Source organism: Battus philenor, unplaced genomic scaffold, assembly GCF_028537555.1.
Source record: "Battus philenor isolate CCGP_79_NKW_IND1 unplaced genomic scaffold, ilBatPhil1.0.hap1 SCAF_20, whole genome shotgun sequence".
Taxonomy (NCBI): domain Eukaryota; kingdom Metazoa; phylum Arthropoda; class Insecta; order Lepidoptera; family Papilionidae; genus Battus; species Battus philenor.
In genome coordinates, this window is record NW_027181683.1 from 8,770,364 (window position 1) to 8,786,384 (window position 16,021).

Here is a 16,021-nt window from a genome sequence, read left to right on the forward strand (position 1 = left end):
ATAAAAAGTTAACAAATCTTTCATTGGTCTGATTCAACGTATATATGTAAAAGATCCTCAAAATATCTCAGACCTTCCTTTTCCTGGTTTCAAATCTAAAATTAGAAGTATTTTATTGAATAAATCTTATTATGGCATTCAAGAGTTTTTAGTTGATCGAAATGTGAGGAACATGGTTTGTCGACTAATTCACGTGGTTGATATTATAATGTACTTTAATAATTTTAATAGAGCTTCTGTTGAACATCTAGCCAGCTCTTATCAGCAGATCAGCTTTCGGAGCCGGTGGTAGCTTGCTGCTTATAATATTAAAACAATTGACGATTCAAAAGTGCATGTTATTGCCAACTTGAATAAAGATATTTTGAAATTGAATTTCTTACAGCTTCATTAGTCACAGGGCTAGATAGGAAGTTCGCGTGCTAATATTTAAATTTCTTCTTCTACTAGTTTTGCCCACTCTCTTGTGCCATTAGGATATTATGTGGGGCGTCTGTGAGAGTCGACTACAATGTTTCTGAGTCCCTTGTATTGGACTTAATATGACTTAAGAATTATTATTGGACGGAACAGTCCTCGTTCCGTAGTTGTTGCTGTCGTTTTGTACTGGTTCTCTCTTGAGTTTCTTATGTCCTGTTGGCGGGCTCCCTGCTCTTGGAAGACAGTTCTTTTTATTAAATATTATTGAAAGTTATTGTTACTTATTGATATATAAGCTTTTTCTCTATAAGACTTCAGTTTCCTTGTTAGTTAACGGTTTAAAAATTATGTGACGAGATATGATTGTCACTTGACAAGTGATATATCAATTGTCTTATCTTTTTAATTTTACCCAGTTATCCTAAAATATTGATTCATTTTTATAAACTGTTCGAATTTACATTAAATTTAAAGCTTAGTATACTTTTTTTTGCGTTTCGGGAGAGAAATCATTTGGATATATACAAGATACCCTGCCCTCTGGGAGGACACGGTTACCTGAGATATCTACCGAATACAATTCCCTCGGTGATCACTTTCTATACCTTTGGAGGCGTTGGTGAATCACACTGAATACGGTCCCAAGGCACATCCGCGGACAGGCTGACACTTAGAAAGAAAGAAGTTTTGGAAGAAGTAAGAAGTCTTAGAAAGAAGAAAGTTCTTGCCTTTCTCGGGTTCGCTTTGAGTGGACGATGCAGGCCCCTATTGTCGACGCCCGCGAAATCGACGCCCTTTTTAGTCGTTTTTTACGACAGACCGGTGATGTTTTAGCTCTAATTACTATTCGAACGTTCTAATTAATACTTAATAGAAGGTAATGGAAGATCTTTGCAGGTTTTCTTTGTAATAACGATTTCTTTATGTTATTTTGAAAATGGTCTGTCAGTCTTGCAGCCCAATCGCTATGACCAACAGATTTCAAACTGTAGTACATTAGTGATTTATTGTTAAGTAACGTGATAGAATTTGACGTAATGGTGGAACGCTTATGACGGTCCATTATTGTGTGACAGCTTATGCAGAAGTCCGTGGAGAGCCCGTCTAAGCGTTCTAAGAGCTCGGCGAGCCAGTACTGTAATAACTCATATTATTGCTGGAGCCCTTATGTTAAAAGTTACGCTTTATCAACCTCACGACATTATAAATTCCAATAACACGTTATAATCCATTAAGTATTTTTATTATGAGATAAAACAAAAAATACAACATTTTTTACATGGTTTTTTTTTCAAAGAAAGTTTATAATTATCTGAAATTTTGACCAGTATAATAAAGTCAAAACCACGATGCTTTTTGTGTGAGCGAACTACAGCTAATAAAGCCAGTTTTTTTTTTAGGTTAATGCACTTAATTCATTTTACATTTATTCGTCTATTACGTAAATGTTAATTTCATACATGAGTAATTTCCTGTTAAAGTTTTGGTAAAAGTAATTTTATCTTTTACTTCTTTAAAGACAGAAGAACTATTGTTAGAGTAAATAATTGTTATAAATGATTATGTTGGTATATGTGATAGTTATCGAAAAAGATTTTTAATATGGAAAATATTCAACAATCTCACTATTATTTTATGTTAACAATCGCTTGCGAGCAAAATCTGTGTTATAAAGATTTCATTAAAATGACAGGAAATAAACAGCCGTTTGAAAACCGAAAACTGTCTCGGCTCTTGTATCAAAGGAGTCGCACATCCCCGATCATTCTAGATAGAGGTATTTCTGGAGTTCCTTTCGCCACTTCTTATGTTATTGTAGGCGAGTGACTGTTCATCCTGTACAACTAGTATGTAGAGTGAGCCCCGGGGCTCCTGAAGCCCTGCCGAGTCAAGAAAGAAACATTAAATTATTACATACCTGGCAATTTATTAGTGTATCTGAACTAGGCGAAGCCTTCATCGACACATTTGCTTTATGCGGCTAACTTAATGTAGACAATGATGTAATGGCGTGAGAATATTTAAATATAATGTAAGTACATATAATAGCTGAAACTTTAAAAAAAAATTATTCAATCTACGTTCAATTACATCTCTTATTAACGTTAACATGAGACCACCTTTTGTTCGTATAACAGGCGAAAAAAATTCAACCTAGAATTTTTTGAAACGATTTAAAAAACTACATATTTAATAAACAATATTTTGACAATTTTTTTAAAAATATACCATAGAAAGGTTTAACATTTTCTGGTATCCTATTACAAAACTCTTTACTTTGCCCATAAAAAATCAAATTATTTTTTCATAGGAGTATAGGAGTTCCACTCGTTCAATGTCCGTTTTTTGACTACAGCCATGACTACTCCAGCTTTGTGAGCGGACGAGTTTTGTTTTAGCCCGTAATCTTATATGCAGCTTTCACTTGAGTTCGCGGAACTAAAATACCCGTCCCGTTTATACTCGTCTGAGTGTAGAGTCTAGTGTGTGAGAATTCGCAGAATCCGAGCGAGGAGTACTCTGTGATCGAAATTGGTATACGGATCCTGCCCCGGATCGCCCGCGCTGTACGAGGAGGCGGGCGTAGGCGGCCGCACCTACAACCTTAAAGTAAATGGTGCGTTATGCTTGAACTTAAGTTTTGTACAAAGTTAGATTTATCTAAAAGTAGTGCAAAGTTATAAACCACAGTTACTTTGTGTTTATCAGATTTAATAACAGATTTTTAAATTAAAACACAAGCTTGGCATAATTTTTTTTTCTATATTTCATAATCAATAAATGTTTTGTTGAATATATATCTCCATCATTATCACTTAACCGGTAATACCTCACCTATTGGACTCAGGCCTCGCCTATGGATTTCCAAAAGAACCGATGGGAGGTGTGTGTATGGAAGCCTTTGTTCAGTGTCCTTAATGTCAAGTATAAAGGAAAGGGACTCCTTATTGATTTTCACTCAAATAATTCTTCTGGCATTTTTCTATCGAAGAACACAAGTGGTAATAGTTTATGATCACAAGTGGATAATAATGAGTATAAACGTATGAGTAACATTAAATAAAGCTATAAACTACGTAATTCATTAAAATACTTGAGTATATAATATTTACGATCTACTAATTATTCTAAGTAGTAATTTTAATAACATTTAAAAATAAATAAAAGTCTTAATGCTAATTGTTTGTTTGTATGCATTACTTGTTTTTATATATAGATAGATAAATTTTCGTGTATTAAATCATCTCTCGGTTAAAGGCGGAAATAAGATAATACATGGTATCAAAACATTTTTATGCCAAAAATTGGCAGAAATATTACGTGAATAAGTCTTTAAGTACTATAAAAAGTTAATAAAGTACGTTAATCAAATCAATCATAAATAAGTTTCCAAAAACCGTGTTAAAACTAATACATTCATTCTGAATAGTTAAACAACAAATGAATATGTAAAAAGCAACAATACTTACGCTGTTTTTTAATCAATCCTGTACTAATATAAAACGTGCGCTTATGTGATTCTTATTGGCATTATTATCCAACGTACTCGTGTCTTACACAAGTGAGTACTTAATAACATAGGTGAGTAATTATTTTTTAAATAAGCTTTGTATTATTAAGAATAAATTTAATAAATACGAGTGTGGAAGATATATCACTTAGATAATTGTAGCTACTGTTGAAGTATACGGATAAAAGTGACATTATTTTTAATTCTATCAATTAATTTTCTAAAGTTATAAAAATTTAATCTTTATGCGTTGAGTATTATTGTAGAGATGGAAGAATTGTTAAATCTGGAAAGGGAAGCAGTACTAAGGAATAATTATATAACAAAAGCCGTAGAAAGCGGCGAATCAGATGTGCAAAGGTTTTATTCCGGTGCCAATGTTTTCATCACCGGTGGTTCCGGTTTCGTCGGAAAAAATCTTATCGAAAAATTGATAAGGTAAGTAATGTTTGTCACTAAAATTCAATGAATGTAATTAATTTAATGGAAATTTTATTAAATAAATAAAAATTGTTTTCGACCAAAAAAAAACATTTATTAATCACATTCTAATATTTGCTAATAAGCAGAAATTTGAACTAATTTAATTCATGTTGATAAATCAGCATTAAATTGCCTTTAATTTAATCAAATTAATCGGAAATTTTACTGTAGTCTGTTTTTTTCTTTGAAGGTGCTGTAATGTAAATAAAGTTTTTCTACTATTAAGACCAAAGAAAAATAAAAGTTTGCAAGAGAGACTTGACGAAATAATAAGTAATCCTGTGAGTTTTACATTCCTTATGTTTATTGTTGATTAGTCAGTGTAATTAACAAGTAACTCAATTATTAATTAAATTTATTCAACCGGAAAGTAATGTCGTTTCTGTTTACATATTTTATAGAAAAACCGATGATTTTTACCGCTCCGGCATTTAAAATTTGTATACTATATGGCAAAAGGTTGTTGATAATGTAGGTGAATATATTGTTGATTAAAAATAAAAATTTGCTAAAACTATAGTCGTGTGATTTTAACTTAAGAAAGCTATATTACTTTTCGATCTCCAAAGACGTGTTCATAGAATATTATTGAATTATAAAATTGTAAATTTGTGTGTTTTTTTTATTGTTGTATTACGCAAACTGTGTTAAAAATAGGCATTAAATAATATTCAAAAATGGTACCTATTTTCAAATTATGTTCGTTAAAATTATCTGGTTCGTGGATAGTCTAACTTAAATTTAATTTAATTAAAATCGTTAACGTACCTAAAGAAAGTAAAATATGGCAAAAAAACTTTATAATGCAGTACTAGAAAAATACTGAAGTTTTGGTATCATTCGACAATTTATTGGCATGTCGTATTTTACAATCGTATTTTACAATCATTACAATCGTGATTTTTATGTCCCACACAGGTTTTCGATTATTTGCACAAACACAAACCGGAGTTCGTGAAGAATGTGCTGGCAATCGCGGGAGACGTCAGCCAACTTGAACTTGGACTGAGTGAAGATGATCGGATCATGATCACTGAGCAGGTAGAGTTAGTCGATTGCTTTTCACATAAAAGACGATAAATATGTTACGCCAGACTTCTACGAACTTGTTATAAATTGTTTATCGAACACTGAAAAAATCTATGACATGATTTAATTTTACGTATGTCTTAATATCTATTTGAAGGTCAACGTTATTTTCCATTCCGCTGCGAATGTCAGTTTTGATGGAACAATAAAATCAGTGACATTAATCAACGTCCGCGGGACCAGGGAGCTTTTGCGCCTTGCAAAATGTTGTAAAAATTTAAGGCAAGTATTAGTGTTGGAAATATAATAAATTTAACTCTAGTATTGGTAATATTTTTATTTCACTCGAACCATTGTTTGCTCAGGTCTGTGGTTCACGTGTCGACGGCCTTTTCGCATGCTACCAGAAGTCGTGTAAACTTACCAGTCAAAGAGCTGTTTTATGACTGTCCGATTTCTTATAGCACTATGATAGAACTCGCTGAAACCGTTGAGGAAACTAAGCTGAATGAAATGGCAAAAATGTATGTCTAATTTATGTGTTTTTAATTGTTATAATATTTGTACCCATAGTATTGTTACTATTCAAGAAATTTTTTTTGTCCTTTACGTGCCTCTTTATATTTTCAAGTCCAAATAACTGTCTTTAATTTATAATTTCAGATTAAAACAAGACTGGCCTAATAACTACTCATTCTCAAAAGCATTGGCTGAACAAGTAGTACGTTCCGAGGGACAAGATTTACCTATTTGTATCGTTAGACCCGCTGTAGGTAAACATGGTTTTTCTACATATGTTTCAAATCAAAAGAATACGGTAATTATCAAATCAAAGCAAGGCAGAAACGTAAGAAATGCAAATAGTACTATTAAAAAAAAGCGTTCATGGCAGCGACTGGATAGACTCCAGTTCAGGGATAGCCTGTATTTATATATATTTAGTTTCGGGTAGAAATTTTATGTATAGTTGAAAAACTCTGTCTTTGGGGGAAAGACAGGGTTATGTGAACCATACTCACGATAACTCCTTTCGGTGGTTGCCCTTTGCAGGTGTTCGGGACTATGGTATCTCCATAGGAACTTTTTTATATTCATCACAGACCTGAACACTGTTCTATTCTCGAGATATAATCCCTAGGTACACTATACAGCGTTGTTCACGCTCCTAAAACTCTGGAAGTACTAACACGATGGTTCTAGACCACATCGATCCTTTGTCCGCCATAGAAACGCTGAAGTCAGTCAGAGTGTAAGGCTCCCACATTTAACACCCGCGACTCTGACCTTCATCTCAAGCTCGGCGAGGCCTTTGGCCCTCTCTAAGTTGTCTTTGCCAGCGACCACCAGCATAGTGTCGCTGTAATAGTCGACGCTTAGTTTAGAAGGGAGATTGACAAGCAGAACCGCATAGTAAGCGAGATTACGAATAAGTAGTCGCAGTAGAGGCATACGGGTCAGTAGGCGAACAGGACTTCTTTCCCGAAGAGGATGAAACGCGCCTCATGTTTCAAGGCTTCGGGAACGTAGCTCGGTAGACAGATCGTGAACATCTCCGCCAGCTTGCTCCTCATGCCATACTAAGCACTCAGACCTCAACCTGCCTGTGTTAGTTTATATGAACTCGTGAATGAATTGTAATAATTAAATGTCATAGTTGATTACTTTATATTAATTTCACAGTGGTGTCTTCGTACCGGGAGCCAATGCCTGGCTGGATTGATCCAAACAATGTATTTGGTGCTAGTGGAGTAAGTAGTTTTATAGTATTTGCAATGATGTAAATTGCTTCTTTGGCGATGTTTAGTTCATACATGGAAGCCTAGTGAAGGGCGTACTATACGGACACAAAAGAGGTTTTTTTGAAAAGCCTGTTTTTACAATTGGCTTTATAAAACATAAGAGATTAGTTCAAAGCACATATAAATATGTGTTCATGCATAGATTACTATCCTGTTTTAATTGTTGAATCTATCGAAGAAAAGTAAGAAACTTGATAGTAATTATTGTAGCCGCAATTTTACAATTTTTTTCTTATTATTTCCATCTATTTGTCACATCAAATTCTACATGATGTAATCCCAGGCATGTTTATCACCTATCTAGTTATTAATACAGCGATATGCTTTACTGAATAACCTTGCCTTAACATAAACTTTGATTTTTAACGGGAATAAAATAAAAATTTCTATAATCCCATGATAAATCAACTTTAAGTAATCTAAAATGTAGTGTTACATGCTCTTGTTCTTGTATTAAAAGTATGGTGGTCGCTTTGTTCGAAGTTATCTGTGTTTTGACGAATAAAGATATTATTATAGAAAAAAATGATCGTAATATAAAAAATATAGCGAAAAACCTGTATTGATTTATATATAGTGTATTGATTAGAGTATTGATAAGTTATATCATAACTCATATTTTGTTGTTTGCTAGGTGGTTTTGGGCACTATTGTTGGCGTTATTCATGTGCTAAGGGCGACCACAGACGTAAAATTATGCGCAGTGCCAGCCGATGTCGTTACCAACGTGACAGTAGTGGCTGGTCGGGAGACAACCATACAGCAGTCGAACTATGATAAAATAAGGATATACAACGTCGTTAATAATCGAAATGCTTTCGATTGGGGTAAATAAAATTACTAATAAAAATTATACTAAATCACTTATATAAATATACAGAATTAAAATTTAGTATAACATCTGGACGCTTTTCTGGCACATATATTGGAAAGAAGTTACCATTGTGTTGTAAGGCTCGGGCTGACTTTCTTGAGGAGGTTTAATTACAGTAAAATTTAAGGCGAAGCGGTTTGAGCGCTCTAAAAATACAATATATATACATCCATTAACTTGACAGATTATATACCTAACATTTTACCTTATTAAGATCTCTTATTTGATTTTAGAATATTACATTAAATTTATGAACACTTTCGGAAGAGAGGCAATATCATCACAGGCGGTGTGGTACTGCTTCGCTATCGTAACATCGAGCAAGTTTCTGTATGTTATATACTTCTGGCTTTTACATTACGTGCCTGGATTCTTTGTAGACATAGCATTAAGAGTAATGGGGAAGCCTCCCATGTAAGTTTTTTTTTTAATAAATAAATTATTTGGTAAGACTAAAATGACAGCTAATAAAAATTTATCAATTTTTCAGGTTCCTAAAAATATATAAAAAGATAAGTAAATTGCACTCTGTGTTAGATTTTTTCATAAACAGCGATTTTCAATTTCAAGACGATAACACTCTCCGTTTGCACAATAGCATGGGCAAAACTGACCGCGACATCTTTAATTGTGACATGGCGACGGTGAACAACGAACAATTGCTCAAAGCTTGGACCACAGGCGTTCGTAAATACATAATCAAGGATGAAACTTTAGATAGCACAAATATTAAAAGAAAACAATTTGTGTTAAAAATATTGACGTACATTATTTTCGGTTTATTTATATATTTATTATATCTTCTTCTTTCTTTTGTTTACAAAACTTTCAGCATAATTATTTAATTTCTTTGATTCAAGGTTGTTAAAATCCTTCTGACCTTTAGATCTGTTTTGTTAAATTTATTTAATATTGACAAATTACTAGGCTCGCAAAACTTATACTCGTTTACTTTTGAATATTGTATATGATTTATTTATAAACAAATGTATCATTTGTTATGAATAACCATAAATTACAAAGAAGCGCACATGTAAATGCTGCGATTTGACACGCTTACACGGCTAGCATAGAAGACGTGAATTTGTACTAGAATTAAATTGTAATAAAACAACGTTTAAAAATTAGCAAAAACTTTTATTTGGTCGCTATTTGTAAAAAAATGGTTGCGAACATTGAAGTTAGTGGTAAAAAATGGAAACAAGGGAACAATAGGTTACAAAAGCTAATACAGAAGTAATAAACTTGTTATTCTTGTATCGTCTGGTATTAATTTATTTAATAAAGATTTGTACGGACTCCAGTGCACGTAGACTACTGTCTGCAACACTTTGCAATGTTTCATTTGTTTACTCGTGTCAGTCGATGGACGCCCACTGCACGGCGTGGGCTTCCAATGTTTTAATGTTTGCTTTTCAACAAATGGGTCCTCATTAGTATCCGCGTACTTATTTACATACTATGCTAATAAGTACTACCTATCTTTGTTGTAAAGTTTAAATTATAAACACGTTGAAAAGAACTACCACTTAATTCGTACGCTTTCTTAAAATTAGCCGTCGAGCGTTAAAATTACGAATATCTAGACCAACCTTAAGAACTGAGTATTATATTGATAACTTTATCAAAGATCGATTTTAAAATAAAAAAAAGTATATATAGTAACCCAATACATTACCCGTGAATGAATGCTATTAATTAACTGAAACAACGAAAAGGCCTGTCTGTCTCTATTGATGATATTTCCAGAGTCAAACAAGAATCTTTAGGTTTATTTTCGGATTTATTGAAGTTTTCATTGACATTGTTTTAATATGAAAATTATGTCATTGTATACAAATTTTAATTCTATTTAAAGTTATTTAACATATTTAGTATCTGAAGTTGCTTACAAACTTTTTTTACCTGATTTTCACTGCTGTCCAAGTGGAAATTGCATCCCGCGGTTTCGAGGCTCAAGGGCCTCCTCGTGGTGTCCTTTACTTGGGCTGTTACTGGTCGATAATACACTTTAGATGTTTATATGGTGTTATTGCCTTTTATTACAGATTGAATTATTACGGTTGCGTAAAAAAAGTTTATAAAAATTTTATTCTTTCTAAAAAATATTTTACATAATACTGTGCATCGCTGAGAACAATTGAAACTTTTAAATATATGTCTGTAATTGTAGCTATTCCGAATGTATTCCTATAAACTTTATATACAGGTTTAAATAACAAAAACTGTACACCATACAGTATTTTTTCAATTTCGAAATATCTATGAGTTTAAATTGCATATCCTTAAAACTCCTTCTCTTAAAATGACCAGTTTTATTGTAATACATGACTACAATGTCTTTTTTTCTTGAGAAATATCATTCAAAACCAAAAAATATTTCAATTGAAGATCAAATCTGGAATGAACAGATTTGTAGATAAACGAGAGTATTGTCACAGCTCATCGTGTAGGCAATTAAATTGGCAGGCAGGCGAGATAGAGCAGCGCGCATGCAAGGTTCGGGAGTGTAGAATACCTAACTTGTTATAATTTTGTTATGATCGTCAGATGAGTAAAAATATAGTAACTAAACTAAAAAAAGTACACTATACATAGCTCACAGTGGTGAATAACGTCCATCCTTACATCTAGACATCGTTTACATCTCTCTTTGTTTAACGCTCGTTGAAACAGAGCTGACGATGAAAATCAATTGTCTCAGGCATAATATTGTGTCAAAAAGTAAAGTGAATTTTTTTATAACACGTAGATTCTTTATTACTTTATTTAATACTTTTTGTTGAAAACGATAAAAAATATATACATATTAGCATAACAATAAAGAAAAAAGTACAATGGACGGTTTTTATCACGCGAGACAATTTCTCCCACACAATCTTAGTATAAAAACAGTAAGCGATAAAAAAATAGTATAATTTTTGCTCTCTCGGTTATTTATTTGTCTGTTATTATTTATTTGTTTTGTAAGGAGTTCCTAAAACGACAACGTCCATGCATGCATTTAACATTTCTGTACTACTTACTACAGTTCCACGCGCTTTTTTCTTACTCGGTCAATTGAAGTCAAATTTAAACTACGCAATTATTACCTGGATTGGTACGCTCTTGGAAACGATGAAGGCGATATGGGTAATTAATTCCCTTCGTTATAAATGACTCTACATGCGAAATATTGCGATACAATAACAGCGGCGTCATTGGTACTCGCAGCTGGATTGGCTTCAAAAAACTCCTATATCTCATCTTCTTCGCGCACTGTGTGCCACGGCAGACGACCACTATCGCTAGATCTAGGTTGAAATTGCCCGTGATCGAGCAATCACTGTGTTGCCTAACATTGTCTTAATCGAAGACGTAGGCACAAGTTTACCGTATTAGCTGTAGTTGGTAACGTGAAAAGATTCGGCAACAGGAAAAAATATATTTAAATCAAAAGGGCAGTGGGCAGAATGCCTGATCTGATTTTACACCGCAGTTCGGTACTCTCTTGATGGTGGTGATAAGCAGCCGCACGATCTCCCAGGACTGGTCAGGCGGCAGCAGGTCGAAAGCAGGAAGCGCCGGTAGTTGACAGGATGTGTTCCTTCCGGTGCGAGGTACGAATAGATTTATCCTCAATGACCGAAGTTTATTTTTAGTATAAAACTCGCACCTATGAATAAAGGTCACAATTATAATATACATATATAAATATATTTACAATTTGCTCCGCTGACAGTAAACCCAAAGATGGCTTGCGATGAAGGAAGGGAAGAAACCGAAAGCATTTGATGTGATTGTTTACTGTCAGAACGGAGTAAGAAAATTTAAAGCATTGTTAAACAAAAAAAGGAGATAAAAAAAAACAAAGTGAAAAATAATAAGAAATACCTAATGATGGAACTACGAGCACAGACAAAATGTTGAGCTCTAACTTATAACTAAACGCTACTTAATATTAATGTTTTTATAATATTTGTTCAACACTAACAACCTTTGGGGTGCGAGGTGGTATAAAGATTGTGGCATGATTTTAAAGATGCTCTGAGAATGAAGTTGAACAAGTAACCCACCTACTACGCGGTCGTTAGGTTTTAAGAAAATTTCGTGTTGTATGAGACCCAGAGATAGTACAAAAAGATACGTCCCCAAAATTAATTAAAAACATTTTTTTTAATTCGGCGTTAAGGACGCGCCCCGTATGATTAGTAGGCGGTTGTCAAAAACCTCATCTCACGCTTAAAAATATTATGAAATATAATAATAGCAAACGGCGTCAAGTGACGTATGTGTTGTTCTTTGTGAATTTGCATTAAATCTTTAGTGCGTGTCGGAATATTAAATTCAAGACCATTTAATATTAATTTTGAATCAATGTTTAATATAATATGTACAAATGAGTGGTGAAAGTTTCATGTAAAAATTATTTCATTCGCATGACAAATAATTTATGTTGCGGCGTTGTTGTATCTGAAGTTGTCGGCGGATGACTTTTAAAATAAACTGTGCCTATCTTTCATTCAAGCGTTTTAATTTTTGTGCTCCAGCTCGTATCGTTGATGATGATCAGATGATATGAGATATCAGAGATGTTGTCTCTAAAATTGCCTACTTAACCTGTTAAACTCCACCAAAAACTAAACAGTCTGCGTTGGCTATCGTCTCAAGTGCCGGTGCATGCCTTGGAATACCCAATACGCATGAGGCTTATCGCCTCGTGCTTGCATTGTTTTCTCATCACGTTATAGCGAAACTGTGTTAGAAGATTCATTGCTGTAAGAAGGTTCCCGCAATTCAAGAATCGTGTTATAGCGAAACCGTGTTATATGAGGGCTGTACGGTCCGATGAACCTGTAAAAGCCAAAACGGCTAACAGCGCGCATCAACATTCGAATATAGAGGGCTGTACGTTAGGAGGTAGCCGTGCACACTTGCGGCAGGCTTCGTGAACCTTGTCACCATAACAGCGCTCGCACCATCTCTGTGTCCACAATATTTGTGTAACGGTATGGTATCGCGGTGCTGTTTTCTGTGGGCACTCACGAATCGAAATACGGTTACGCGGAAACGGGGGCGGAAGACGCACGCGGCGCATGCATTTCTAATCGACCGTGACGTAAGACTGAGGTCAAGTTCAAAGGGCATCGCCACCACTACCCAGCTGCCCCGCGCCACGTGACGATATTTTTGCATACGCAAGGTACGCGGTATACATACATTTGGTATGGAAAAATTTACGTTTTAAAAACTATTAATTTTAAAAAGTAGAAAGCTATTTTTTAATACTTTCAACCGATCTACTACGTACAATTATTCTGCATCATCACAGTATCCAACATCATCGGATTTAGAAACGCCTTCTTCATCAAAATTATATCTGTAGTCTTTTTTCTAAATAATCGCTCATTAGAGTTCGACTTTTGCAACATATTTCACCTCTTTGGTCCTAACGGCTCACGAGTTTCCATGTCCACGATCTGAAAGTAAACTATATTTAATATAATCGTTGTGGCAAAAACTTTTAAATAAAAGCTGAAATCTGATAATGAAACTGTAGAATTATAAGTAAAATGATAATGTGGTATTTAAGTTATTTAATAATTCATGAGCATATTATACACATATAAGGTAACAGGGAAATTTGCTGGATTATTGAACTTTTAGGTGTTTGAGAAGTCACTTCACATACAGTTTCATATAATTTAAGTAGCATATTACCTTAAGTGTTGCACTTTTTAACCACATTTCCAACGCTCCCATGTTTACACTTCATTCCATTGATGAGTGAATTTAATGCTATAATCGCGGTAGTTTCATTCATCCCATACGCTTGGAAAATGTCTCTTATATTCTTAAATCTGTTAATTAAGAAAACTTTTTTAGTAAACTATTAAAATTATCTTATCGCAAAATGTAACAATCTAACAAACCGTGGACATGGAAATAGTGGATATTAAATCAATGTGCAATCCCGTCACAGACCTAAACAGTCAGGAACCATTGCATCAATAAATAGACATTAGACCAGAGTGAAATTGTCAAAACAAAATTATGTATTTTCTTCTACATACATAGTTTACTTACGAGATCTTGGTGTGAGACCCTGTGCTTTATTTAACAAATATAAATTTTTAGGGTTAATGCTATTGTTTTACCACATGTTCGTAGGATGAAGTAGCTTACGCCACACGCTGTTATACAAGGGATAAATATCCAAGTAGCGATTTATATATTGGAAGAGTCACACTGCACCCGGTCGTTTGTTCAGAGTCGGTTCGTTTACCGCGAAAGTCAAAAATTAAAAATACTATAACGGTCCTTTAATCTCGTTTATATTATGTGAAATGCATCAACCGTCACAGGTGCACGATGGATTCTCCATGAACTTGCACCTATACAGATGCACAGAGAATCTCCCATGCCTCGTGAGCATGTGTTCAGCGGAAGTTTCCCGGCGAATGCGTTAGAGTGATACTGCGTCCGGGAAGAAAAAAATTCATGGTTGTGGACGCTGTCGTTCCTTGCAATAACCAGATGGTTACAGACGACTTTATTGAGATCGTCCGGCTAGGAGGGCTATGTCCAACAGTGGAAGTATTTCGGCTGAAATAATGATGATAATGATGATGAAACATATAAGGTTGTCAAATATCTCCCTTCCGCTTTTTTGCTCTTTATTCAATGCTTTATAAAAAGTGTTACAGTGATCGGATTTAGTTCAAATATGCGCCGTTTTGTTCGATAATCTGTTTCCATCTAGACGGAAACTTCATAATACCTCCCTCGTAGAAGCCCCCCTCCTTATTTGCGAAGAACTCGGAAAGCCACTTTTCACAAACCTCTTTTGAGTTCAACTTTACACCACCAAGTTCGTTCGCCATGGACAGGAACAGGTGGTAATCACTTGGCGCTATGTCCGGGCTATATGGTGGATGTGATAAAACCTCCCATCCGAGCTCCCGTAGCTTCTGACGAGTCATTAACGAAGTGTGTGGTCTGGCGTTGTCCTGATGGAACACTACACCCTTCCTGTTGGCCAATTCTGGACGCTTCTGGTCGATCGCCTGCTTCAAGCGGTCCAGTTGTTCGCAGTAGATGGTAGAATTAAGCGTCTGGCCATATGGGAGCAGCTCATAGTGGATGATTCCCTTCCAATCCCACCAAACACACAGCAAAACCTTCCTGGCCGTCAATCCCGGCTTGGCCACTGTTTTCGCTTGATATTGTCGTATGTGATCCATTTTTCGTCGCCAGTCACCATCCGCTTCAAGAATGGGTCGAGCTCGTTCCGTTTCAGCAGCATATCGCAGGCGTTAATTCGGTCCAGAAGGTTTTTTTGCGTCAAATTATGCGGCACCCAAACATCAAGCTTTTTTTTGTATCCAGCCTTCTGCAGATGGTTTAAAATGGTTTGGTGACTAACTCCCATCTCCTGGGCGATGTCACGAGATGCCACATGCCGGTCTAACTCGATGTAGTCCATGATTTGATCGGTATTTGTCGTCACAGGTCTTCCGCCTGCTGGCTTATCCATGGTGTCGTTTTCGCCGGCTCTGAATCGTCGAAACCATTCCTCCGCGGTTCGAAGTGATAGAGTACCATCCCCCAAAACACCATTAATCTCACGGAACGTTTCTCTAGCGGATTTGCCTTTAACGAAGGAAAACTTTAAAATAGCGCGAATTTCGGTATTAGTGAACTCCATGTTTACACGTCTATAACTGTTGAACGCAATATCCAAACTAATCATGCATAGCGTCGTTTTGTAGGTTATGTCAAGACCTTACAAATTATGTATAGTATTGCCAGATACGAGCTCTGTAGCGCTTTGTACATAGCCGCGAAATTCAAAAGACAAAAAGGCGGAAGGGAGATATTTGACAACCTATTATTATAAAAGATACCTATCTACTGATAGTATCA

The 16,021-nt window shown here is 35.0% G+C and overlaps 1 protein-coding gene across 1 annotated transcript; it reads left to right on the top strand.

Annotated features, from left to right (window-relative positions):
- The first annotated feature begins 3,918 nt into the window (after positions 1-3,918).
- On the top strand, positions 3,919-9,432 carry LOC137922745 (fatty acyl-CoA reductase wat-like). The gene is made up of 11 exons (XM_068765795.1): positions 3,919-4,002; positions 4,198-4,369; positions 4,605-4,695; positions 5,333-5,455; positions 5,601-5,725; positions 5,809-5,967; positions 6,107-6,216; positions 7,124-7,191; positions 7,877-8,069; positions 8,350-8,530; positions 8,607-9,432. Exons 2-11 carry the CDS (start codon positions 4,200-4,202, stop codon positions 8,959-8,961), a joined length of 1,575 nt encoding a protein of 524 aa, XP_068621896.1. The 5' UTR covers positions 3,919-4,002; positions 4,198-4,199; the 3' UTR covers positions 8,962-9,432.
- The last annotated feature ends 6,589 nt before the right edge of the window (positions 9,433-16,021 follow it).